This window comes from Cuculus canorus, chromosome 27 (assembly GCF_017976375.1).
Source record: "Cuculus canorus isolate bCucCan1 chromosome 27, bCucCan1.pri, whole genome shotgun sequence".
NCBI lineage: Eukaryota > Metazoa > Chordata > Aves > Cuculiformes > Cuculidae > Cuculus > Cuculus canorus.
Window position 1 is genome coordinate 1585532 of NC_071427.1, and position 24757 is coordinate 1610288.

Here is a 24757-nt window from a genome sequence, read left to right on the forward strand (position 1 = left end):
ATCTAATTACACTTCTCCACAACAGCTCGCCAGCAAATTAACATTAGAATGGATCTTAAAGTTTTGTAATTACTCCAGAATGTCACTGGGCTGGGAGAGTGCTGGGCTCTGCCCTCAGCAGCCTTTCCTCCCAGGGCACGGGTGGGCAGCTGCTTCCTTCTGCCTTTGGACTCTTCCTGCAGATGAAAGATTTGTTGTCCCGAAGCCTTATTGCCCTTAGCAGCACCTTCCTCCTCTGTTGCAATGGCTTGTTCTGGCAATTCCTTTGAATACAGGAACGTCACCAAAGTTTGGGATCAGGCTGTCAAGGGAAGCTCAATATATTCCCTTAATTTCTTTGCTGACCTGAAGTATCCCAGCCATTTCCAAACACTGGCAGGCGCTGCTTTCTTTTCTCCTGTCCCAATTTTTATTTTTTTTTATTTATTTTTTTTTTTCTGCAGGCAAAAAAATATCTACTGAAATAGCTGGAAGAGTTGCCTTTGGCAAAAATGGGGATGCTGCTTGCCAAGTGGTAGCAGCACTGGTTCAGCCGGAGGGTGGGGAGCAGAAAGCCTCGCACAGTGTGTAGTCTCTCAGATTATACCTTACCTTGCCCTTGGGCAGGGCAGCAGCATCATTCTGCTCCCCACTCCCCCCGCTTTACAGCTTTGTGACTCATCCTGGCAAAATCAGGGCTTCGCTTGGATCTGTTAGAGCAAGTCCAGAGGAGGCCACTGAGATGATCCGAGGGCTGAAGTACCTCTGCTACAAGGACAGGCTGAGAGAGTTGGGATTGTTCAGCCTGGAGAGGAGAAGCCTCTGGGAAGACCTTAGAGAAGCTTCCAGTACTGAAAGGGGCTCCAGGAAAGCTGGAGAGGGGCTGTTGGTCAAAGAGTGCAGGGAGAGGACGAGGGGGAATGGTTTTCAGCTGAAAGAGGGGAGATTGAAATGGGATATTAGGAAGAAATGTTTTGCTGTGAGGGTGGGGAGGCCCTGGCCCAGGTTGCCCAGAGCAGTGGTGGCTGCCCCATCCCTGGAGGTGTTCAAGGCCAGGTTGGATGGGGCTCGGAGCCCCTGATCCAGTGGGAAGTGTCCCTGCCCATGGCAGGGGGTGGAACTGGATGGGCTTTGAGATCTCTTCTAACCCAAACCTTTCGTTATCACAGGAGAGTTCCAGCCTCTTGCCACTCAAGGGCTGGATGCAGCAGGGATGTTTGCGAAGCTTCACTCCGAGTGCTAAACTTCAATCATGATTTTAGACTCCCTGTGTAGGCAGCGCAGAGGCAGTTGCCTCCAGAGAAAGGCTCAGAGTAGGTGCAGCTCCTCATACCCCAAAAAAATAAGGGCTTCAGCCCCCAGTGAGGGTGCCTGGAGTTGTTGGGTGCTGGAATTGCCGTGCGTCCTGTTGCACGGGCACCCAGAGCATCTTCCATGTAACCTGTGTATTCAACCTGCACACGGCTTTAACTCTGTTTCCAGCTTAGTTTAGCCAGCATCTGCTTTTGGAAAAAGATCCATCTGCTATGAATTGAGATTGCTGCCTTTTTGTAGAAAGGGGGGAAAGGAAAGAAATAATAGTTAATAGTTAATGCATATGAGCAGCAATGCTGCTCGGTTGCCTAGCAGCCAGTTAGACAAGCAGGAGAATAAAAAGGGCTGAGTGAATGTGGCTGGAGCTGGTTTCTCGGTTTGCGGGTGGAATCTGACCCATGCAGTCCATTTTTTTTTTTGGGAGGGGAAGGAGATGCTGGAATTTACCACTAATGGATATTTTAGCTCTGTCGGATCATCTCTATCCACTCCTCCACCCCCATCTGTTTTTCCTTTTCAGTTTTTCAAATGTAACTTGGAAAGCTTTAGCCACAGGGAGGTGTTAAAGTTTTGGATGGTTTCTGGAGATGGAATGGGCAAAAAAATCTCTCAAAGTGGCTTTTCTCTTCTATTTAAGAATGGATTTTTAGCAGTCTGGAGCTCGTTAGCATTTCATGGTCCCTTCGATAGCACCGCTCTGCTCAGCACAGGCAGAGAACGCTGCACAGACTGGAAATAGCTCCTGCAGTCACACTTAACACTTCTAACATTGCTCTCATTCCTGCAAGAAGTGGATGTGCATTTCATTTTCTGGAAAGCAAAAGGAGAAAGATACTTTGAAAAAGGGGCTGCAATTAAATTGCCCCCTCCTCATGAGGCCAGAAATTCCCACAAGGATAAGGTTGAATTAAAACCCACTGGGAGATAAAAATACGGAAGGCTGACTGTTTAAATAGCGACTTTCTGAAATTGATTTCTTTTTACTTATTCAGTAAAAGTTGGAAAGCTGGAAACCCTTTTTCCAGTCAGGCGTGGCTCTGTGGGAGTGATAGGACTCTAGCAACCACAGCCCTAACCCCCACAGCATCCACACTTGAGAGGTGTCAGCTCTCAGCTTTAAGGTATTTTCCTCGTCCCAGCAGTGACTCTTTAACATGTTAAAGCAGGAACCCGGGCACTTGGCAGAAAGGAACGGAATGAGAAGAATCTTGGACTAATTTGCCCATCTTAGTAGGGAATAAGCAGTAGTGGGGCTTTCAGGGCTGTCTAGCCTCCTTTACGCTCCAAAATCAGTGGATGGGTCTTGGGTTAATGCCAGCGGAGATATCGCTCTGTTATTTTGGGTGGAAGGAGCAACGGGGTCCAGACAGAAAGTCTTGGCTTGCTTGCAGGCTGGCATTCAGCTGAGACCGGAGTTATCAAGGGATTGGTTGTGTTCATCTACTGCTGTCATGGCAGAGATGTTCCTCTTAGCCAGCATGATCTCATAAAGTCCTTTACTTGGCCAAACGTTGCAGTGTTAAAGCATCTTTTAACTGTATTTCACACAGCCTGGAGGCTTCACTGCTGAAGTCTGCTGCAAGGCAATAGAACGTGCAGGGGTAGCGCTAAGGAAAGGAGCTTATTTTGAGTTTACTTTTCTCTCTACTAAGTGCCATGCTACCAGATCACCCCAAAGAGCTGCAAACGGCGCATATTTTATCCCTTTGCTGGGCAGATTCTTCACGCTATGACATTTCTTAATTTTCAGTTGTCAGGTTTGAGTTGCCAAGCTGTGCCAAACTCTTGGCTGTCTTCGGTGAGTGTTCCTCTCTGTTGAACGCTGCTCTGAGCAGCACAAGAAGAAGATCAGCTGCCTCTTTCAAAATGTTCCTGGGTCAACTGGTCTTGTCTAAGAGGCAAGGATTCCCCAGGAGTAGGAGATAAATGCAATCAAATGCTGGAAGACCAAGGAGCAGTTTGGGGGCTGAGGTCAGCGATAGTTTGAAAGCAAAATCCCCCTTAAATATAGAAGAGAATTTTTAGAAGACCTTGTTTAAAAAGAGCCCAGTACTTTGACTTTTTATTTGCTGTCCAGTAAATGAGTGATTTCTACCTTTCATGACGTCTCAGAGAAGCGAATGCTGCGCTGCACTTCCCTTGCTCTGCCCTGGAGGACTCTGCCCTTAGGGAAAGGCCAAAGGAAGCACTAAACCCCCCCCCACCTGAAAACCAGCAACATCAGTGATCAGCTTCACTGTTGAAGGTGGTCCGATAGGATGCCAGTGCCTAAGCTTAGATTTAAAAGCTGGAGGGGCAAATTCTGCCCAGATTCTGCTCCTATTGAATTTGGGAGCCTGTGGCAGCAGCATGAGGCCTTAATGATGATTAGCAAGCACAGCAGAACTTTTATGTTTTAGATCTCATTCCTGAACCCAGGACAATGATCCATCTCCACCAGCCCAACAACAGTCTGTCTCTATTCTTTATTTCTACAGAGAGCAAGCTCTCCCTTAAAATCCTCCGAGCATTTAAAGATCTTTGCTTATGATGAACTGCCTGAAATTTTAATGTAAAAAAATGCAAAGTAGAGAATTTCAATTAGTTTTCCATGTTCATGGAACTAAAAGAAAACATCTTTCTGGTGAGTCTCTCCTCTTCATCGAGTCAGAGGACAGTCAAAAACCAGAGATGCTCTCTCCCAAAAGCCGATTCCCCAGTTCCGCTGCCTTCCTTGGGCTCAGATACTACCAAGAAAAGCAAACGTGGTTTAAGTGAGCTAAATCTGACTTTACAATCAACAATTCTGCCGGGAAGCTTCTAGGAATCTACAAATAGGTGGGGAAAAAAAAAAGCTGAACAAGTCTTTGCTGAGGGATTTGTGTTTGTGGCTCTGAGTGAGTGGTGCTGTGGCTCTGCTGGTGTCTGTGTGATGCTTCCCTGGGATGCGAACGGGGAACGCGAGGCTCTGTAGTGCCTGGTTACTGCCGCCTCCTAAGAGGGTAACTCCTTAATAATAGTTTTAAAAACAAGGATTTAAAAAACAAACTAAAAAAAAGCTCCTTTCCTGGGCATCTGCTTTGAAGAGCACAGCCTGTTAATCCGTTTATTCTGAAATAACAATTAAATCAAAGAAAATAAAACCAAAACAAAGCTCCCAACCCCACAGCCCTCCCCCTTTCGGTTACTATAGCAAAGAAATTGTTTGTCAGTCCTCCCGGGCTTCTGAAAATACCCGCTGACATATTTAGTGTGCGTTCGCGGCGGGGAGGGCAGGCGGGGAGCGGGGATGGGGATGTTTGGTTTGGGAAGGGCTGCTCACGTCGCCTAGCAACGCGCCCTGGACACGGGAGTGGACCGCGTCGCCCCTGGCAACCGCTGTTGCTCCCCAAACAGCGTGGGCCCCGCATCCTCCCCCAGCATCAACCTCCACCAGCACCCGCTTGGGATGGCGTTGGGCTCACACCGTGTGGGGTGGAGGGGTCCATCCTACTCCCATAACCCCTCCTACCATCTCGGAATCGGGGGCTAACGACAACTTCTCCTCCCTCCGCATTAGTTTATAATTCAAAAAGGACTTAAATCTTCCCACTCAGCTTGACAGAGTCTCCGCACAATCCTGCTCCGTCAGCACAGCGCTGGAGGATGAGCTTTTAAAACAGCAGCTCTGCTTTGCCACTTGTTGAATGGATGAAGAACCTTGTTTTCTGGGTGTCCTCCCAGCCCTTCTCTGGCCAGACGACGGGCAGAGGCTCAGTGGGCCCAGATGGCTGTCACAAAGCCACCCGCTCGTGTCTCCAGGCCAAAAATACTGCCCACCGGAATTTGTTGCCTGGATAAAATATATAACTCAGTTAATATATAACTTGGTTAGTGAGGAAGAACTATTAGAGCAGTGTAGAATCATAGAATCGTTTGTGTTGGAAGGGACCTTAAAGATCATCCAGTTCCACCCCCTGCCATGGGCAGGGACATCCCACTGGCTCAGGCTGCCCAAGGCCCATCCAACCTGGCCTTGAACCCCTCCAGGGATGGGGCAGCCGCAGCTTCCCTGGGCAACCTGGGCCGGTGTCTCACCACTCTCATGGGGAAGAAATTCTTCCTTATGTCCAGTCTAAATCTGCCCCGTCCCGTTTATACCTGTACAGTTGTTGCAAGCCATTATCATCTCCTGTTCATCTAGAATAAGGTCTATCCTTACCAACAATACAGCATTGCCTTTCTCCAAGTGCAGTGTTCAGATACATATTCCCATACTGCATTTCTACAGCCTCTATAGCAGCCTTCCCATTTCTTGGCTTTTCCAGGAAGGATTTTGTGTCTAGATAGTTTGTGTCTTCTATCTGGGGTCTTGTTTAGCCCTGGAGTCTGCACTACCAGTCACCAAGTGCTGTATGAACCCTAAATTCCCACATGTAAAACATCCAGCTCATTCCCCCTTGGCACTGGTGGCAGTGGAGAGGAATCAAGTGGATCCCGTGGGTCCTTTCCAACCTGGTGATTCTATGATTCTATGAATTGCTTCTGTCCCAGTAGTCACTGAAGCATGCACTGAGTGCTGTCACCATCCCTGAAGGGGTTTAGAAGATGGATAGATTAAGTGCTTAGGGATATGATTTTAGTAGTAAACAGGTACTGTCGGACTTGATTGTCTCAAAGGTCTTTTCCCACCTAGGGATTCTCTGATTCTGCGATGGAATAGTTGAATACCAACAGGGAGTTCAGTTTTGGGACCCCTGTGCCAGCCCGTGGCTTTGATGAGCGCACTTGCAAACACATGGAGACAATGTGGGTTTTGAACTTGAGGTGGTTTTACTGCACGTGTAGAAGCAGAATCATCAAACAAATTCCGAACTCCTGATAAAATTTTGCACAACCCAGTGAGGATGTTTTGGTGTGGCACCATCACAGAAAGGGCAAGCCTCCACCTTCTGTGGAGTTCAGGAGATCCCAGACCTCCGTGGTGGTTCCTCCCCCGTAACAGCTGTCCGTGGTCAATGCAGCGGCCGCAGGATGTGCCAAGATGATGCAGCCTGGAGGAGCATCTCCTGCACAGGCAGATGTTTGAGAGAGACAAAGAAACTTGGCCTCCGTGTCAGGAGAAAGCAAACAAGCCCTCACTCCTCTTCTCCTCTTCCTCCTCCTGCCCGCACTGGCTCTGCCTGCCTTTCAAAGGGGAAAAGTGGTTACTTCTTGTTTCATTTCTTGCTCCAGCTCTTCTTTCTGGCTTCTCAAACTCCCCAGTGCAAACCCACAGCAACAGCAATGCTTGTGACCGCTTGTTTATCCCCTCGTGCCATGTTCCGCTCCACCCCATGGTGGAATCTCTGCCGGAGACCTCCAGGACTCAGCTGATGCTGTAAGATAGGAGGTAAAGTCATCTCATCTCCAAACATCCACAGTTTATGCTTGTGGCTTGTTCTGCTTCACTTTGTTAAGCACCACAATCCTTGTGAGTGGTGCTTTCTCAGCAAATAACAATATCCCGGGCTGTGTTGGCAGCGGCTACTTCTGTATTTGCTGCTCGTGATGGAGATGGCTGCTGCTGCCCCACCTCAAATGAAATACTGCTGCAACCCCCTGCTTCACACTTCATCAGAATGATACAAGAGGGAGTTACGATTACAAAAAGTGGCATATTTTTTATTTAAGCTAAAGTAAGTTTCATCTAAGCAATTGCATTTTTTGAAAGTTCGACACAATGTCCCTATGAGAGCATGGTTGCTTTCAAGCGGTGTTTTTCCAGACGCTTTTATTTCTTTGGTGATGATAAGGTGTGATCTGTGGTGAACAGATGCATCTTCTGTAATCTCCTCTGTTTGCAGTCTTTCCCCATCTCTAACGCAAGGTCAGGCAGAGCTGGAGCCAGCTCCAAATTAGCAAAGATTGACTGTTGTGAAGTTCATAATAACATTAAAATTAGACATTGGAAAGTAGTAGAATATGCATAAGATTTCTGGAAAACTATATGTGTCTCCATGTAAGTGGGAAATCTCTTCTGTCCCAGCTCTTGCCTGGCTGCACGTCATTGATGGAGATCACTGCTTGGTGTTGCCCAGGCCTGAGAAAGGCTTCTTGCTTTCTAAAACTCAAAAGCAAGTCTTGGAGAGTTTATTTCCCAGTTTTGGGTATCAAAAAGGCTGGCTTGTCTTAGGGCCGTCGAAAGGATTGTTCAGTCCAAACAAGTAAAAACAAAGGCTGATGAACGTACAGGTTTAAATTAATCTAATCTTTTGGAATTAATTTTAAATTACCAACATATTCCATATTTTCCTGCTGTAGGACAAGCTATTAAAGCAGGTCTTGAAAAACCACAGTCGAGTACCAAGGTTTGCAGTTCTTTCGTCCAAAACAAGCCAAATTCGGTCAGGGGAAGATTAGTTGCAGCCAAGTACCTGGGATCATCCCAGGAGCATGGAGAGGAGAGCATCATCCCAGGAGCATGGTTAATGTGAGCACAGAACTCATGTTTGCCGTCACCAGATAGCACCAAGACGTGTGTTACAGCCCACATCTGAAGGACCTGCATCTGGAGCACAACGTAGTGTGTGACTTTCCCTTCCTCCTTCCAGCCATGACAGCTTCCAGAGAGCTCAGTTTTTTCCGGAGTAGCTTTATTTGCCATCATTGTAGTGAAACTTCCCTGAAGTTGTGATTTAACTGGTTAATATGGAAGAAATGAGGAGTTTCAAGCAGTTGTTGGCAGGGTTGTGCTAAAAATCTGGAAGCTGTTGGTCTTTTCCATTGGAGCAAAAAGCTGGGGCTGGTGCAGGTGAGTCTGTGGGCGGCTGAGGGTGAAATGCAGCATGGCAGCAAACGGGCTGTGTGCTGGAGGTCCTGAGCACCACAAGGAATCATTCAGGTCTGCAAGAACCCAGTGTTGGCTTTTGACACTTGGAGAGTGTGCGTGTTATGAACCCAGAAAGAAAAGGGAGCAGGTTTTGGTAGGAGAGGAAGGTTCACAGCGTTGCTTTGCCCATGGTCAGATCTGAGAGCTGTGCATGTGGGATTTGTTCACAGCCTGCTGCCAGCAACATTAAACCATCACGGCTTCTGCTGTTCAGTCTCAGCTGGCTTTTAAGGAAACTCCAAATTATATGGCCAGCGCAGATGCATTCCTCGCACTCGTGTGCCTCTCTGGAAGTTACTGTTAAAGAAACAGCCAGGATTAGCGAACCGCTGTTACACAACAATTAAGTGTGTGTATATATCTATTATTTGACTTGTTTCCATGAAATCTAATTAAAGAATGAGTGTATATTTGTATTTTGGTGTATTATTAACTCGCTAATAAAAGCCATTTCCATTTTTGTATTTTTCCATGAGGACCAGGTTTCTGAAAAAAACAACCAAAACAACCAACCCTGGCTGCCCTTGAACCGCATGTTTGGGGTTTATCTGTGTTTCCAGGTAACTGGAGCTCCTAGGCAAGCAGCGTTGGCTTCTGTTTTAAATTAATTTAACCTAATCAGTAGAAGGCTCTGGTGCCTTCTCTGTTTATAACATTTTGAGGCAAGGTAATAAGCAGCCTCTCCAGAATGAGCTTATTATCAAGTTCCTTGTCATGTTTGCTTCTCCCTTCCATCCCTTCCACTTACCAGCGCTTCTTGAAAGGGCAAAGGTTGTGACACGAGGTTCAGGGTGTCTGTAGATGAGCTGGTTTGGTGCCAGCTCCTGTTAGTCTAGAAGAGCTCATTTTCAGCTGCGATGGCATCGAGGGCACATTCACACTCCTCAGAGCACAGAGGTGACCCAAACCTCTCCCCTCATCCTCTGCTGGTTTAGGAGGGGCTGGTTGCGAAAGCTGAATGCTGCTTCAATCCTTGGGATGCAAACGGCATACGAGTGCTTGTTGCTGCTGGTGGGGATGCTGGACACCATCCTACAGCATCTCCGGCTCTCTGAGGTGGCTCGGTGTTGCGTGGTTGCGGGTGTTACGGGCTGTCCTCGGCTTGGGATGAGGGGTTTGGTGTGGAGGTCAAGGTTTTCATGAGCTTCTACTACATCTTAACCTGCTCTGGCATTTCCTGGCTCCCTCTGAAAGGCCAGAACAGCAAGCTCTTCTTCCAGGGCTTTTAGAGCAGCTAAAACACCGGGAAACACTTGCTCTCCTAACTCAGTCCAGCATTGTGATTGCCAGTGGCACAACACTTTGGACAAGGATTAAGTTCAGGTACTGAGCAACCAAACTTCCAAATACTTTGAGCTGCAGTTGTATTAGGAGCTTTGTTCTCCAATTTTCCTTTGTATGGTCTGCAGAAAGGAATAACTCCTAAACAGGGATGCTGGTAGAGCAAGTTCTCCTTGGCTCTGCCATCTGAAAGCAAAGAGTTTCATCTGGTTTCACAGCTGGGTGAGTTGGAATCATGTTTTTCCAAAGCAAGTGCAAAGATGGGGGATCCTTCAGGAAGGCTGGGAGGGGCTCTTGATCAGGGAGTGCAGGGAGAGGATGAGGGAAGACCATTTTCATCTGAAAGAGGGGAGATTGTGATGAGATCTTAGGGAGAAATGTGTTGCTGTGAGGGTGGGGAGGCCCTGGCCCAGGTTGCCCAGAGCAGTGGGGGCTGCCCCATCCCTGGAGGGGTTCAAGGCCAGGTTGGATGGGGCTTGGAGCCCCTGATCCAGTGGGAGGTGTCCCTGCCCATGGCAGGGGGTGGGACTGGATGGGCTTTAAGGTTTCTTCCAACCCAAACCGTTCTATGATTCTATGGGGCCATACTCGGTCCTTGGTGTTAGTTCAGAGCCGGATGCGATGCAGACTGCAAGTGCCTGTTTGTATTCTCCTCCAGCTTCTGAAGTTCTTCGGCAGTGGAAAACCAAATTATTGTTTTCCCTAACTGGAATTTCAGGGAAATGCCTGTTATTTCTTGGAGATGCCATGGTTTGGAGACACACGCTGTGGGGATAAAGGATCCTTGGTTTGGTACCAGCATTTGCTGTAGCTCTGCTCTGGGGAGGTAGAATTCACTTGATTGCATTTTCATTAAAAAAGTCTCTTCTTCTGAAGAGCAAAACCCTTCCTTTCTGTGCTCTCAGTAAAACAAAACTAATGCCTTTTCCGGGCACATTATTAAATAGAGACTAAGCCAAAATCGTTGAATGAAATGGAAAATATTTAAGGTTTTCTTTACTAAATTAAATGTGGCATGGACCGTGGTGGATGAAGTTGATGGATAGTGTGCATCTGCTAGAAAAGAAAGTCAAGACCTGCTCTTTTCTCCATCCCTTTTGTTATTTTCAGTCACTTTTGAGAGTGTTGAGGAGTCTCAGTAGTAAACCTATGAGATGTAAAACCCATAGTTCCTTTTTCTGTAGTCAAGGGGGAAAATACCATTTAGAACGTGATGGTTAAATAGTATTTTTATTTCTTCTGAATTCAGTTCCTGCTCTTCTGGTTTTCCTATTTATCTAAGCTCCAAGCCAACGAAACCTGCATCAAAGTTCCAGAAACCAAAAAACTATTTTTAAATGTAAACCTTCCTTTCAAAGCATGCAAAAAAAAATGCACAAAACCACACAAAAAAAAAGCCAAAAACTCGGATTTTCATTTTGATCCTCGCAGGTTCATGTCAAGGATGAGAAAAAATTATTTTTGATTTTTAATAAACTACAACCTTCCTATTATTTTCAAGAAAATATCAGATACCAGGAGATTTCTGTAAGAAACTCTGTGCCATGAGTTTGTATGGGGAAATGTGGCCTCGTTCCCTGGGGTTTTTACCTCCTGGTCAGCCTGGGATCCCCTCAACGGCGTAAACTTGGAGCACAGACTGTGCACAGCGCAGTGCCAAGCTGGTGAGTGTGCGAAACCTCACTAACTGGTGACAGCACTAAGGGTGTCCAGAGGCTACCGACTGCTTCGAGTCAGGGTAAAGTATCCTATAAAATACCATCAACAATCACAGCAGCTCCTGCAGTTCTGGTGCATCACCCTTCTTTCACTATGTGTCTTGATGTATCTACAGGAAGGACATTGAGATGCTGGAGCGTGTCCAGAGGAGGGGAATGGAGCTGGTGGAGGGTGTGGAGCACAAGCCCTGTGAGGGACAGCTGAGGGAACCGGGGGTTGTTTAGTCTCAAGGAAAGGAGACTGAGAGGAGACCCCATCGCTCTCTGCAACTTCCTGAAAGGAGTTTGTAGTGAGGTGAGGGTTGGTCTCTCCTCCCTGGTAGCCGGTGACAGGACAAGGGGGAATGGCCTCAAGGTGCACCAGGAGAGGTTTAGGTTGGATATTAGGAGGAATTTCTTTACTGAAAGAGTTGTCGAGAGTTGGAAGAGGCTGTTCAGGGAGGAGTTGAGTCACCATTCCTGGCGGGGTTTAAAAGAGGAATAGATGTCATAGAATCATAGAATAGTTGGGGTTGGAAGGGACTTTAAAGATCATCCAGTGCCAACCCCCCTGCCACGGGCAGGGACACCTCCCACTGGCTCAGGCTGCCCAAGGCCCATCCAACCTGGCCTTGAACCCCTCCAGGGATGGGGCAGCCACAGCTTCCCTGGGCAACCTGGGTCTCACCGCTGTCATAGTGAAGACATTCTTCCTTATGTCCAGTCTAAATCTGCCCCTCTCTCCAGTTTATACCCATTCCCCCTCATCCTATCACCACAAGCCTTTGTGAATAGCCCCTCTCCAGCTTTCCTGTAGGTCTCCTTCAGGTACTGGAAGGTGTGTCCTCTACTTGAGGACATGGTCTAGTGGCAGACTTATCGGCACTGGATTGATGGTTTGACTCGATGATCTTAAAGGTCTTTTCCAACCAACACCATTTAGTGATTCTGTGATTCTATGAGAAGCATGTCCCTGTCCCTGTGATGGTATTCCAGTTTCAGGGATGTGTCTGACAGCACACGCAGGTTGTGATTAAAAATCCCGGACCCTCTCTTTTAGCTGGAGAGCCAGTGTGTTTGCTTCCTGTTTGAAGAACATGCACCATCAGGCGTAAGAAGGCAGGCGTAATTACAGCAGCTTCACTGGGAAAAATAAACTTTTTCTGCTTGTATGTCTTACTTTAGAATCATAGGATCATTAAGGGTGGAAAATACCTCTAAGCTCATCCAGACCAACCATCAGCCCAACCCTACTGTGCCCACTATACCAGGTCCCCAAGTGCCATATCTACACACTTTTTGAGCCCTTCTAGGGTTGGAGACTCCCCCACTGCCCTGGGCAGCTTCTTCCGGGACTTCACGGCTCTTTCAGTGAAGAAATGTTTCCTCATATCCAACCTGAACCTCCTCTGGTGCAACTTGAGGCCGTTTCCTCTTGTCCTGTCACTTCTTACTTGGGAGAAGAGACCAACACATGCCTTGCTCCAACTTCCTTTTCATTTCATTTGAAGTGAAAGCCATGAAGTGCATCCTTCAATCATTAAAAATCTAGTTTCCCATTGTTTACTGTACTTCAAGGTGGAAATGTTCCTGGTGGATTTTTATGCCTCACATTTGAATCCTCTTTGAGAAGAAGTGTTAAAGCCCATTTCCAAATGGCAAATGGAGGCAATTCCCTACCCAGTGGAGGTCCTATCACTCACCAGGGCTTGCTGAGAAGCTTAAGTATAAGTAGTTGAGAGAAACTTTGTCCCAGAGGTAGAATAATTGTCTGTTTTTCTTAACAACAAACTCGTCAAAGTAATTTTCCTTTCCACATTTATGTCTCAGTATTGTATTATATTCTATTTCAAAATAAAATTTCTTGTCAGAAGACAAGGGTGTGATAAAGGAATTTAACAAGTTTAAATAAGATCAAAGGATGACCAAGTAAGCTTTGAGAAGCAAATTAAATAAAGTAGTTCATTATTTGTCTTCCAGTGAGCAAATGATTCACTGAAACAGTGACAACTTCAGTATTTTGAAAGTGAAACTGGTGTTCGTATGATTGTGATGGTGTGATTTTATGATTCTTCTGGGTTTAAAAAGGCTTTCTGTGGTTGCTGGCATGGGGTAGCTCATACATGTTACATTTTCCCCTTCAAAAATTAAAGGTATGTAAATACAAGACCTAAATCGCCCGGGAGAGCCAAGTCAGGTGGGACTCTGCCAGTCCCACCCCTGATTTATGTACGGCTGTGCTCAAAAAACATGAAAATAAGGCAGAGGGAGAGTTACAGTCGCTTCAGGTGGTGACATTTTCTTCTAGTATGGAAACACAAAGTGCGTCGGCCACAATGACAACAGAAGCCACCCTGGGCCTGAGGAAGTCAGGGACTTAAATAGTCTTTTATTTGAAGTCTCGAGCTGCCCGGGCTGGCTGCTGGCGCTTACGTGGCCCACGGAGCGAGGACCAGAGCAAAATAAACCAACCGTCTCCCCGAGCCGGCTCGCTGCTCTGGCTCCCATCAGCCGCAGTTATTAAGACATTTGAGGTTTGGACGTTGAGCGCCAAAACGTTTTTTGTTTGAGTGTTCAGGAGCTGATGGTTTATATTAAAACCTTCTGTGGAAAAAGCTTTACTGTTCCTCTGCATCTCCTGGATGGCAGAGCTGGTGGGGGCAGCCGGGACCAAGGCTCCCTCCCCATGCCGGGGGGTTTGCATCGGCCCCTGCTCACGATGGGAGCTCGGGAACCCGCGCCGAGGATGCTTTGCCTTCTTCGCCCTGTGCAATATCCTCCTGCTCTCCCTCCTCCTCTCCCTGCAAACTTGAATGTGGAGACTATTACAAAATGCTCCTCTTATCTCTGTTTTCCCAGCATTTTGGAGCTGCTTTAGGCAGGAGAGATTAACAAAAAGCAAAGCTATTTACATGAAGGCAACGTGGCTTATGAATGAAACGGTGACAATTGGAGTTTTTATCAGCCCTGGAGGCTTGTAATATTCCTCCTTGTCTTTCTCAAACGCATTCAGGCTTTGACAGCCTGGAGACCTGTGCTCAAAACCTCCCTCACCTAGAGGAGTGCTGTGGCTTTTTTAGGAGTGGGAAAACTGAAGCGCGGGGAAGGGGAAGCATCGTGTTCAAGGTCACAGAGCAAGCTGGTGGCCCAACCAGAAATAGCACCTAGAAGTTACTCGTTTTTTTCTATATTTCCTTTCCTGTCACCACTGTTTGCTTGGATACCGAGATAGCTGTGTGTAAACAGAAGGTTTCCAGGGCGCAGCAGCCTCGTTATCTGCTTGATTCATTCAGTGATGATGCAACCTGGAATTCAGATGTCTGCAATGCCTACCACAGCCCTGAGCTGTGATGCTGCATGGGACATCACCAGCCGGGTTGAGCAACTGGAGTTTTAAACTTGTCTCTACCTGAAACACTAATATCTGAGTCAGTCCCTTCACACTGCGGTTTTATGCCTTATGCCTGGTCGGGTCCCATCTGCTCATTCCCCTGGCGTAATAACTGATTTGTCCTATTGCTCTTCCTAACCTGGTAGGGAGCCCAGGAGCTGAGGAAGGCAGCTGTGGATGCTGATCCTCCCTGTGCCCCACCAGCAGCTTTGTTGACCGCTAATTAGATTCTCAGTTTGTGCAAACTCCGCAGCACAGGGGGGACTGCCAGGCTGTCAGGCTTTCACCGGGTGTCAGAAGCTACAAGACGTCTTTAATAGCTTCTGTCGGTCACTTCTGCTCCAGCCACGAGTGGGAAGCAAGTGTGGCTGAGATGAATTTCTTCTTTCTTAGACCACGTCTAAGAGGAAGGCAGCAGATCTTAGATCTCTGGGAAGTTGGAGGGCTGACTTTTGAGGCACCGAGTCTCTGTTAAGAGAGGAGGATCAAGAAAACTGTAAAATTTCCTCCGCTGTGGGAGGTGAAGAATGAGATGGAAGGAGAGCAGCAAGTCCTTTCATGGGCATTTGCTTTAGGGATGTGGCAGAAGTGCCAAAGGGCTGCACAAGCTGACGGCTGAGCTCCAGGAGCCGATGTTCATTTAGCGACTGCAAGGGTTTTCCTTCCTTTGTACACACAACACCCAAGAGGAGGGAAGAGCAAGGCTTTGGATGCCATGTTTCCTCTCCTCCTTGAAAGGCGATACTTTATTCTTCCTCTGGAACGTTGGCTTGGGTGCTGGCTCACTTGGTAGCTCTGCTCCCAGGGTATCGACAAAGCTTTGTGGCACCTTGTGATAGTTTCTTGGAACGTAAGAATTCCGTTTACGTTGTCCGCTTTTCATCAGCGCAAATTAATGTGAGCAGAAAATGTGCACATGTATCTGGGTCTCCAGTTCTCAGGAAGCACAGGATGGCTTTAATGAGAAATGAATTGTCCTTTATCCAGGATGTTTCACCGATAAACAAAATAATGAGAAGTCCTGTTCATGTGTCTTGGCGGCCCAGTACTCCCGTGTCTGTCTACCTTGTCTGGAAGTACTGGCTGCGGCTTTCATCGAGGTCTTTGTGTCTGGCCTGGTTGCCGTCATTAACGGAGCCCGTGTTTCATAACAAATCTGAAAATAATGGTGATGATTTATTTTGATAGTGGACAATTCAGCTTCCCCCCGCCTGCCTTTCTTTTGGTCATTGATGGAAATCAGAAGACAAAATTTCTCAGCGGAGATGAGTAGGTGGTAACTTTGAGATAACATCACTTCTGAGTGTCCTTTCTTGATTAGAATGACGCTGCAAAAGAGACCTTTCTGTAGTCCTAAAACACTGAGATCTGACCCTGCCAGAACCATTTTCAAACTGATCATTAAAATATATTTGGCAACTTCTCCAACTCTCTTCTCTAACCTCACCATGCAATATTTTTCCACTCACAAAACCCCAGAAAACAGTGAACCACACTCCCGGGCAGAAACGATGGACAATAGACCACTCTTACGGGAATGTGTGTGGTAAAAATGACCCCTCTCTTCTTCCTGAGCATCTTCATGTGAGCTTTATAAACTTGCCTTCTCTGCCAACAGCATTGGCCACAGGTTCAGTTGCAAAGAATTTTGAGCTGGAACAGGTGGGAAGCTATTTGGTTAACCATAGAATCATGGAACAGTTTGGGTTGGAAGGGACCTCAAAGCCCATCCAGTTCCACCCACTGCCATGGGCAGGAACACCTCCCACTGGATCAGGGGCTCCAAGCCCCATCCAACCTGGGCCAGGGTCTCCCCACCCTCACAGGAAAACATTTCTTCCTAAGATCTCATCTCAATCTCCCCTCTTTCAGCTGAAAACCATCTTCCCTCATCCTATCCCGGCCCTCCTGATCAAGAGCCCTTTTCCCAGCTTTCCTGGATCCTTTTTCAGCTCTGGAAACAGCTCTCAGGTCTCCCCACAGCCTTCCCTTCTCCAGGCTGAACAACCGCAACTCTCTCAGCCTGTCCTCCTACAGGAGGTGCTCCAGCCCTCGGATCATCTCTATGGCTTCATCTCCATTGGACTAACTCCAATAGATCCATGTCTTTCCTGTGCTTAAGACTCCAGAACTGAATGCAGGGCTCCAGGTGAGGTCTCAAGAGGGCAGAGCAGAGAGGCAGAATCCTCTCCCTTATTTTAACAACCTCACTGTCCAAATACCTCCTGACCAAGAGGTTGAGACTGGAAACCACGCAGGGGCTGTGATGGGGAGAGGCGGATGCTGCCTTTACATCGGGGCTGCGGGGAGCAGGGTGTGCGCATCTGGGCAGGCTTGAGGGCTATGAAGGGACACGAGTGGCAATAAATAGTGAATAAATTTCTTTACCTTGTTTCTGGATCATGAAATTAACCTGGTAACTGTTCTTGGGGCAGTATTTCTAAGTTCTGTCCCTGCGCTTTCTCCTGGGTGCGTGAAAGACGATGTGAAAGAGGAAATGATTTGCAAGCTGCAGAGTTTCTGTGAAGTTGGGAGAGCAATTGTAATGTGCTAATGGGCAGCTTGGGAACATGGGGTCAGTACCGACTGGAAAAATAGAAGAATTTTGTGAAGAATCTCAATATTTCGTGGTTTGGGTCTTTTTTCCTCCAAAAGCTGAAGTAGAACAAGCAGCTGGCTTTTGTAACTCCCCCACGCATTTCTTTTTACTACCAAACAAGCAGGGCCCAGTGTCCCTCGGTTTCTCATTTTCTCTTTTGCCTCTTTAACTTGCATGTTGCTGAGGAAAAAGTTTACATGTTTGATGGAGAAGAGAAATAAAATGGAAAATATTTCACACTCTTTTGGAATTGCGATCGCAGTGAGGCTCAATGAGAAGAAATGACAGCGCTTAAAATCTCGGTGCTTCTGAGCCTTTTGGTTTTGAAATGACAGCAGAAACTCTCTTAAAATAGTTTTTAAAACAAGAACTTTCACAAGAAACCGAGACAAAAAGACTCCCCCACCCCCTGTGTTGCATCAGCACCCCCAAACCACTTTGTCCGCTCTCCATCACAGTGACCTGCTGTGTCCTGCGGGCGCTGGGCTTTAATGTGTCCCACCGGGGACAGACACCGCAGTCTGGGAGAAGAGTGGCTGGAAAGCTGCACAGAGGAGAAGGACCTGGGGGTGTTGGTTGACAGTGGCTGAACATGAGCCAGCAGTGGCCCAGGGGGCCAAGAAGGCCAATGGCATCTTGGCTTGGATCAGACACGTCATGACCAGCAGGGCCAGGGAGGGGATTCTCCCTCTGGACTCGGCACTGGTGAGACCGCACCCTGAGTACTGTGTTCAGTTCTGGGCCCCTCACCACAAGAAGGATGTTGAGGCTCTGGAGTGTGTCCAGAGAAGAGCAACAAAGCTGGTGAGGGGCTGGAGAACAAGTCTGACGAGGAGCGGCTGAGAGAGCTGGGGTTGTTTAGCCTGGAGAAGAGGAGGCTGAGGGGAGACCTTATTGCTCTCTACAACTACCTGAAAGGAGGTTGTGGAGAGGAGGGAGCTGGGCTCTTCTCCCAAGTGACAGAGGACAGGACAAGGGGCAATGGCCTCAAGCTCCGCCAGGAGAGGGTCAGACTGGATATCAGGAAAAATCTTTTCACAGCAAGGGTCATTGCGCCCTGGCAGAGGCTGCCTGGAGAGGGGGTGGAGTCCTCGTCCCTGGAGGTATTTAGAAGACAGGTGGACGAGGTGCTCAGGGCCATGGTTTAGTGGCAGACAGGAATGGTTGGACTTGATGATCCAAGAGGTCTTTTCCAACCTGGTGATTCTATGATTCTATGAGGGCCATAAGGGAGCGAGGAGACCTGGGGATGGAGAGCCTGAGATGCAGGGCAGGTGCTCAGCCCTGCTCTCCTGCCTCCTCTCCGTGCCCAGCCCATTCCTGCATGGCCCCTGGATGCTGCCCAACATGGCTGAGAGATGCTAGGGTGGGGGACTGGAAGATGCTGAGGGCATCAGCCCTGGAGGGTGGCAGTGTGGGATCAAGACTGGAGGGCAATGGCGCGTCTGTGATTGGGAACCTTGGTGGTGCTGGTGGGATCTGGGGGTGAGGGCATGGATGGGAAAGTGGAGGGGGTTCTTTGTGAGGTGAGTTTTAAATGATGGTCATTCACCGTTCTACTATTCATGTTTGATTATCGATTGTGATTTTAAACCCAAACTTACCACCACACTCTCCCAATGAAAGCGTTTGCTAAGCTCCAGGCATGCACTTAAGCTGATTAGATTTGTTTTTGCAGTAGTTAAACATGATAAGGCAGAGGGGGAGGAAAAAATGATTTTTAAAATACACTCTTACTCTTCCAGCTCTGAAGTTGTCCTCGCTGTGACACAATAATTTTCCAATGCCACTTTTTGGTTATATTTAGAAGCGCATTTTCTGTTCCTTCCCTCTCCTTTCTGTGGAACAATTGTGCAACTTTCTTTTTCTTAATATAATATTGTATTAAAATTAGCTCTAAGACTAAAAAGAGTCCTCTGTGTAGGAAGGTAGCTACCTTCCTGCCTAGCACTTCCCCTGCATCTTCCACTGGGATTTTGTTGCTGACAGACACGGGTTCCTCGGGTGTTTGCTGTGGTGGGGCTGTGCTTTCCCGGGCTGATCTCCTCTGCTCTCCCCAACAGTGAGCATGCAGAGTTCAGAGGGTGGATCGGACTCAGCAGCTTCTGTGGCTCTTCACACTTCTGCCTCAGCCCAAGCTCCGGTAGTGCAGCCGGTGCCCGCGTCGCAGCAGGTAACGTATGCGCAGCTGGGAACGCCGTTTCCATGGAGAACGGACCTGTTTTACTGGCAGATGTATTTTAATCCAGGGTTTTAGATGTGGGAGAGGATTGTTAATCAGTTTGTCGAGGCAGTGGGAAGAACCTGTTGCTGAACTCTGTGTTGGGAAAGGCCATAGATGTTCCATGTGTTAACCTACGAACACGCCAGCTTTAAAACATGGGATTTAGGTTTTAACTCAGCTACCCAAGGAGGTAGTTTTGTCCTAGTTTGGTGTTTGCCTCAGTTCAATATCCTGTTATTATTTGGCATGCCTATAAAAGCAGAAGAACATACAACATGACAGAATACCAGGTTGGAAGAGACCTCAGGGGTCATCTGGTCCAACCTTTTAGGTGATCTGTAGTTTAAATGAGATGGCCCAAAACCCTTTCAAGCTGAGCCTTAGAAGTGTCCAATGTAGAGGACTCCACTGCTTCCCTGGGAAGATTATTCCAGCATCTCTGCAAATAAGGTACCGAGCTCAGCAGGGATGAGGTGGGGCGAGGGCTATTACAGGGACGGGGTGCAGGAGCCACGTGCTGCTCTCTTCCTTTGGTAGGTGGATCCTGACATTTTAAATTGCGGAAGAAGGATCCATGATTCATATACATGAACATGTGAGGTACTGGGAGGTCTCCTGACAGGAGAGGAGTGATAGCTTCAGCTGATGAATGAAAACTGCCTACTGCGAAACAGGAAGGGTTAAGTAAAACTGGTTTCTTATTCTATGCTGTTTGGGGAACTATCAAAAGAAGTTTCTGTTGCAGGAAGCGGGATGGATAAGAGGATGGGTGGGTGTAACTTAGCTACGCCTTCTCTCCAATTCCCAAATGAGCAGAAGGAGCTGCCATTGGATGCTGATGAAAAGGAACAATTAAGAATTGTGGCAGGAGCAGTTGATTTGCCAGGAGACATGGACATTCACATTGTGTGATTCGGTGTGTGGTTGGCCAGCTTGCTGTCATCTTCCAGCCTTCCCATCTTCAATTTCTCTGAGTGATGTTTCTTGTTTGTCTTGAAGTGGTGTGGATATTGCTGGTCAATAGTTGTTTGTCAGTCATTAGTGAGAATTTGAACATGACAACACACTTGAAGAAGACCCATTGGCTTTGGATTATGAAGTTACCTCTCCAGCCTTTGCCAATGCTGTCATGATGACATGGAGTATCGAGTGGAACTCCATGATTAAGGGGAACCCAAAGGATTGTGGAATATTGCTGAAGAGGAGGAGCATCCAGAGCCTTCCCTTCTCACCAGCTGCACAAAGGAAATACTGGGAATGAACTGGCAGCATGACTGGTGTGAGACTGAAGCCTTTGGTGTTGACCACTGGTCTACCTTTCACTACGAGCAAAGGCTGTATGAACAGGATGGCGTCATCTTACAGGTTGGGGATGAGTAATTGTCTTGGTTGGAAGGTACTAGGAGCAACCGGATGGGCATTGACTAATGACACACGGAGCTGAGCTGGGCAGCTGTGCCAAAGGAGGAGGTGGTTGTTTAGTGAAAGCAAGGATAGCGAGTGGGTAAAAAGAAGGAGGAAGGGAAGGATCTTGCAGAGACTTTGGTGTAGGGGGCATTGCAAAGGCCTGAATTGGAAAAGGGCTTAGAACGTTCCCATCGTGCTCTGGTTACAGCCTCTTTAGGAGGGAAAATGGACAAAGTGAAGCGTGCATGCCCCTACCGCTAGCTCAGCAGCAGGATCTCCAATGTGTCCAGAGATGCTGAAGGACATCCTGGGGTCTGGTGATGGAGAGGTCTCCTGGAAATCTGAGCATTATCATATTCCTATAATTCTGCTAAGTATAGAATTTCTGACAAAGGGGATGTTGGGAGGGTGTCAGAGGGCTAAAAATCATTAATATGTACAAGTCTTACAAGAAGCGCTGAAGGAGTTGGGGTGGTTTAGCCTGGAGAAGATGAAGCTGACAGGAGACCTTATCACTCTCTACAACTACCTGAAACTCCCTGGGTGTTGATCTCTTCTCCCAAGTGACAGGTGATGGGATGAGAGGGAATAGCCTCAAGCTGCGCAAGGGGAAGTTTAGGTTGGACATTAGGAAAAATTTCTTCAAAGAAAGGGTTCTCAAGCACTGGCAGAGGCTGCCCAGGGAGGTGGTGGAGTCCTCATCCCTGGAGGGGCTTAAAAGATGGGTAGATGAGTAATATGATTTAGTAGTGGACAGGTACAATTGAAGCTGATGATCTTAAATGACTTTTCCATCCCAATGATTCTGTGATTCTATAAAGTAGCCAGTAATTGTCAAGGTCTCTTCTAGGATTCATCAAATGAGGGCTAAGGGTTTGAAGCTGAGAGAAGGGAGATTTAGATGAGATACTGGGAAGAAATGTTTTGCTGTGATGGTGGGGAGGCCCTGGCCCAGGTTGCCCAGAGCAGTGGTGGCTGCCCCATCCCTGGAGGGGTTCAAGGCCAGGTTGGATGGGGCTTGGAGCCCCTGATCCAGTGGGAGGTGTTCCTGCCCATGGCAGTGTGTGGAACTGGATGGGCTTTGAGGTCCCTTCTGACCATTATAGGACTCTATGTGTGTTTGTTTTGCAGCTTTTTGTTCGCTTTGTCCAATCTGCTGGGTATTTTTAAAGCCTCATGCCACAGGGGATGACTGTTTCCTTGGAGAAGGCCCTCACCTGTTTAAAAGACCATACTGCTGTTTGGCTTGACCTTTTCCCTTCTTACTCTCATGCCTGGGTCCCAGGCTCTGTTCCCAGGAACCTCACTTAAATACTTTCCATCCACTGCATCCCTGGGATTATTTTGGATCTGCAAGGTGCTGAGCTCTCTACGAGATGTGTGTCTGACCTTAAACTGAATGCCAATCATATCACAAAGAGATGGGAGATGGTGGAAATGTGAGGGGAGAGGACAGTGACCACCGCAAGGCAACACATTTCTGTGCCCTTAATGGCACTGAAAGGAGATGCAGAACCATTGGAGCTTTGGTGCTGGTAGAAGTTGTAAGGGCTGTGGCATCTTGGAGAGGGTGATTCCATGAGGTAGGACATGGTTTGGTACTACAACCATGAGAGGAGATACTTTGCAGCTGTAGGAGGATGATGTGGGTGTGTGAGGAGCAGTTCTTGTTTAGCTGCAAGTGAACCCCGTGTTGAGCTCCTCCCGTCGATCAACTGTTTGCTGTTATTTCCTTGCATGGAGACTCAAAGATGATCTGTGTCAGAAAATATGGATCCAGCTTTTCCCTAGTTCAGGGTACTGAGGTGAGGCTGGTGGCCGGTGCAGGGAAGTGATTCTGCCCCTCTGTTCCTCTCTTGTGAGAACTCATCTGGAATACTGTGTCCAGTTCTGGAATCCTCAACGTAAGAAGGAGATGGAGCTGTTGGAATGGATCCAGAGGAGGCTACAGAGATGATCGGAGGGCTGGAGCACCTTCCCTACAAGGGCAGGGTGGAGAAGAGAAGGCTCTGAGGAATTCTCAGAGTGACCTTCCAGTACCTGAAGGGGCTCCAGGAAAGCTGGAGAGGGGCTGTTCATAAAGGCTTGTGGGGATAGGACGAGGGAGGATAGGTATAAACAGAAGAGGGGCAGATTTAGACTGGACATTAGGAAGAATTTCTTCGCCATGAGAGCGGTGAGACACTGGCCCAGGTTGCCCAGGGAAGCTGTGGCTGCCCCATCCCTGGAGGTGTTCAAGGCCAGGTTGGATGGGCCTTGGGCAGCCTGAGCCAGTGGGATGTCCCTGCCCATGGCAGGGGGGGTGGAACTGGATGATCTTTAAGGTCCCTTCCAACCCAAACTGTTCTATGATTATGCAGGAAGGGTGGGACCACGGGGACACTGAGTAAGGAGTACTGCTGCCATGGGAGGAGGGACAAGATTTCCATGGAAGTTTGAAAGGGAATACCTAACTCCCCTGTGTTGCAGACTGAAAGTAAGTGTGTGTTACTGTGTCTTCTTCTTTCAGAGGGTTTTGGTCCAGGCAGCAGGCTCCGCTCCCAAAGGAGCGCAGATGCAGCAAATCTCCGTTCCCAGAGTGCAGCAGGTTCCACAACAGGTAACACCTCCGGGGGGAGACACCCCCGTGTCCACAGGACCTCACGTCCATGCAGCATTCGAAACCGTGCCAGATAGATGCCTAGAAAAATCCATGCTCTTAATTAGAGCTGTGTGCAGTGAGAGGATTGGAAAGCACTGTGAGAGTACCTCTCTCCATCCCTCTTTTCCTTTCTTAGTCTGATGGCGAAAGAAAGTCGAGATATTTAAAGTTTAGAAAGAACAGTTATGTTTCATGCATTTGAAGATTCGATGGATGCTTTTAATTGCCATTTCATAGCCACCTTCTTCTATAAGATTTTTTTAGAGACAAAGTATTTGGGGTGTTTTTAATTACACAAATAAATGTAGTGACTGCGTGTGGCTTTGTCGAAAGGCTGGGTGACAGAGAGCACCGTGCAAGTGCTTTTGTTTATCTGAACTTTGCCTCTTGCAGTCCTTGTTTCCTAAGAAACCAGCCACGTGTGGTGCTGCTTGGTGTGGACAGCGGGTCCGGATCTCTCGACTTTCCCTCCAGCAATGTTTTATTTGGTTGCTCAGTTTCAGAATAGAGAAAAACCCTTGATGGAAGGCAGCATTGTCCCTGCCAGCCTGCAGAGGAAAGGCTAGGGCACAGAGGGGCTCTGCCAACCTCCTCTCTGAAGGGAGGGCTCCAGCATCATCTCACCCTTATTAGTCAGCGGTGAAACAGCCCTCAAACATATGTGCAGAGGAAACCCAGCTCCATTGTTTCCTCTGCTCCTGGAGCAATTATTTATTTATTCATTTTAATTTGACCTTTTAAAAGAAATACATCCTTTGGGAATCCTAAGCGAGGGGGATGGGCGTTTGTTTGTTTTGTTTGTCTTTTAAAAAGAAAACCTAAATGTCAAGGTAAGGTTGAAAGTTGATTGAGGATGTAATATGCAATTTCTCCCGCTGTTCCTAGGCGATAACATATCCGTAACTCGAGGTTGTGATGCTTGTTTCAGGTGCAATCCGTGCAGCATGTATATCCATCCCAGGTCCAGTATGTGGAAGGAGGAGAAGCTGTTTATACCAATGGAACCATGTAAGAGCCTTTTGTTGGCTGTAGCCAAACCCTGTTCCCCTCCCAGCTGGCCTGACTTCTTGAGTCTTCCCAGGCTCTTTCCACCCCATGGAAAGCCTACTGTTTGAAGGAAGAAGAGGAGGAACCATTTCACGTGCTATGCTGTATGCAGGGATTGTTTCAGGCAGACTCGAGCCTTGGGGGAGGCATTGATCTCATGGAGGGATGATTCTCCGGGGAATCCTGCCCTCCCCTACATAAAAGGGTCTGTTTTTTCCCTCTGCTCAGCCCATTGTGTGATGAGGTGGGGTGGCTTTAAGAACCAGCGAGTAGCTGCTAGAGGAAGAAGGGGCTTTTGTTTCCTCTCCCTCCTATCTGCTGTCCCCGCTGCCCTCTGGGATGCTCCCA

At 47.8% G+C, this 24757-nt stretch overlaps 1 protein-coding gene across 8 annotated transcripts in view; it reads left to right on the forward strand.

Moving 5' to 3' along the window:
- The window catches only part of LOC104065410 (DNA-binding protein RFX2), a 74268-nt gene that overhangs the window by 18520 nt on the left and 30991 nt on the right, over window positions 1–24757 (forward strand). For 3 of the 8 annotated variants that reach the window (XM_054050264.1, XM_054050267.1, XM_054050268.1), the window contains exons 1-3: window positions 20064–20679; window positions 23231–23320; window positions 24291–24370. In XM_054050264.1, coding sequence (XP_053906239.1) covers window positions 20572–20679; window positions 23231–23320; window positions 24291–24370 — 278 coding nt within the window. In that variant the 5' untranslated portion in view covers window positions 20064–20571. Of the gene's footprint in view, window positions 1–19153; window positions 19264–19903; window positions 19994–20061; window positions 20680–23230; window positions 23321–24290; window positions 24371–24757 lie in introns of those variants that run through there. The other 5 variants (XM_054050263.1, XM_054050265.1, XM_054050266.1 and 2 more) reach the window with 4 other exon arrangements.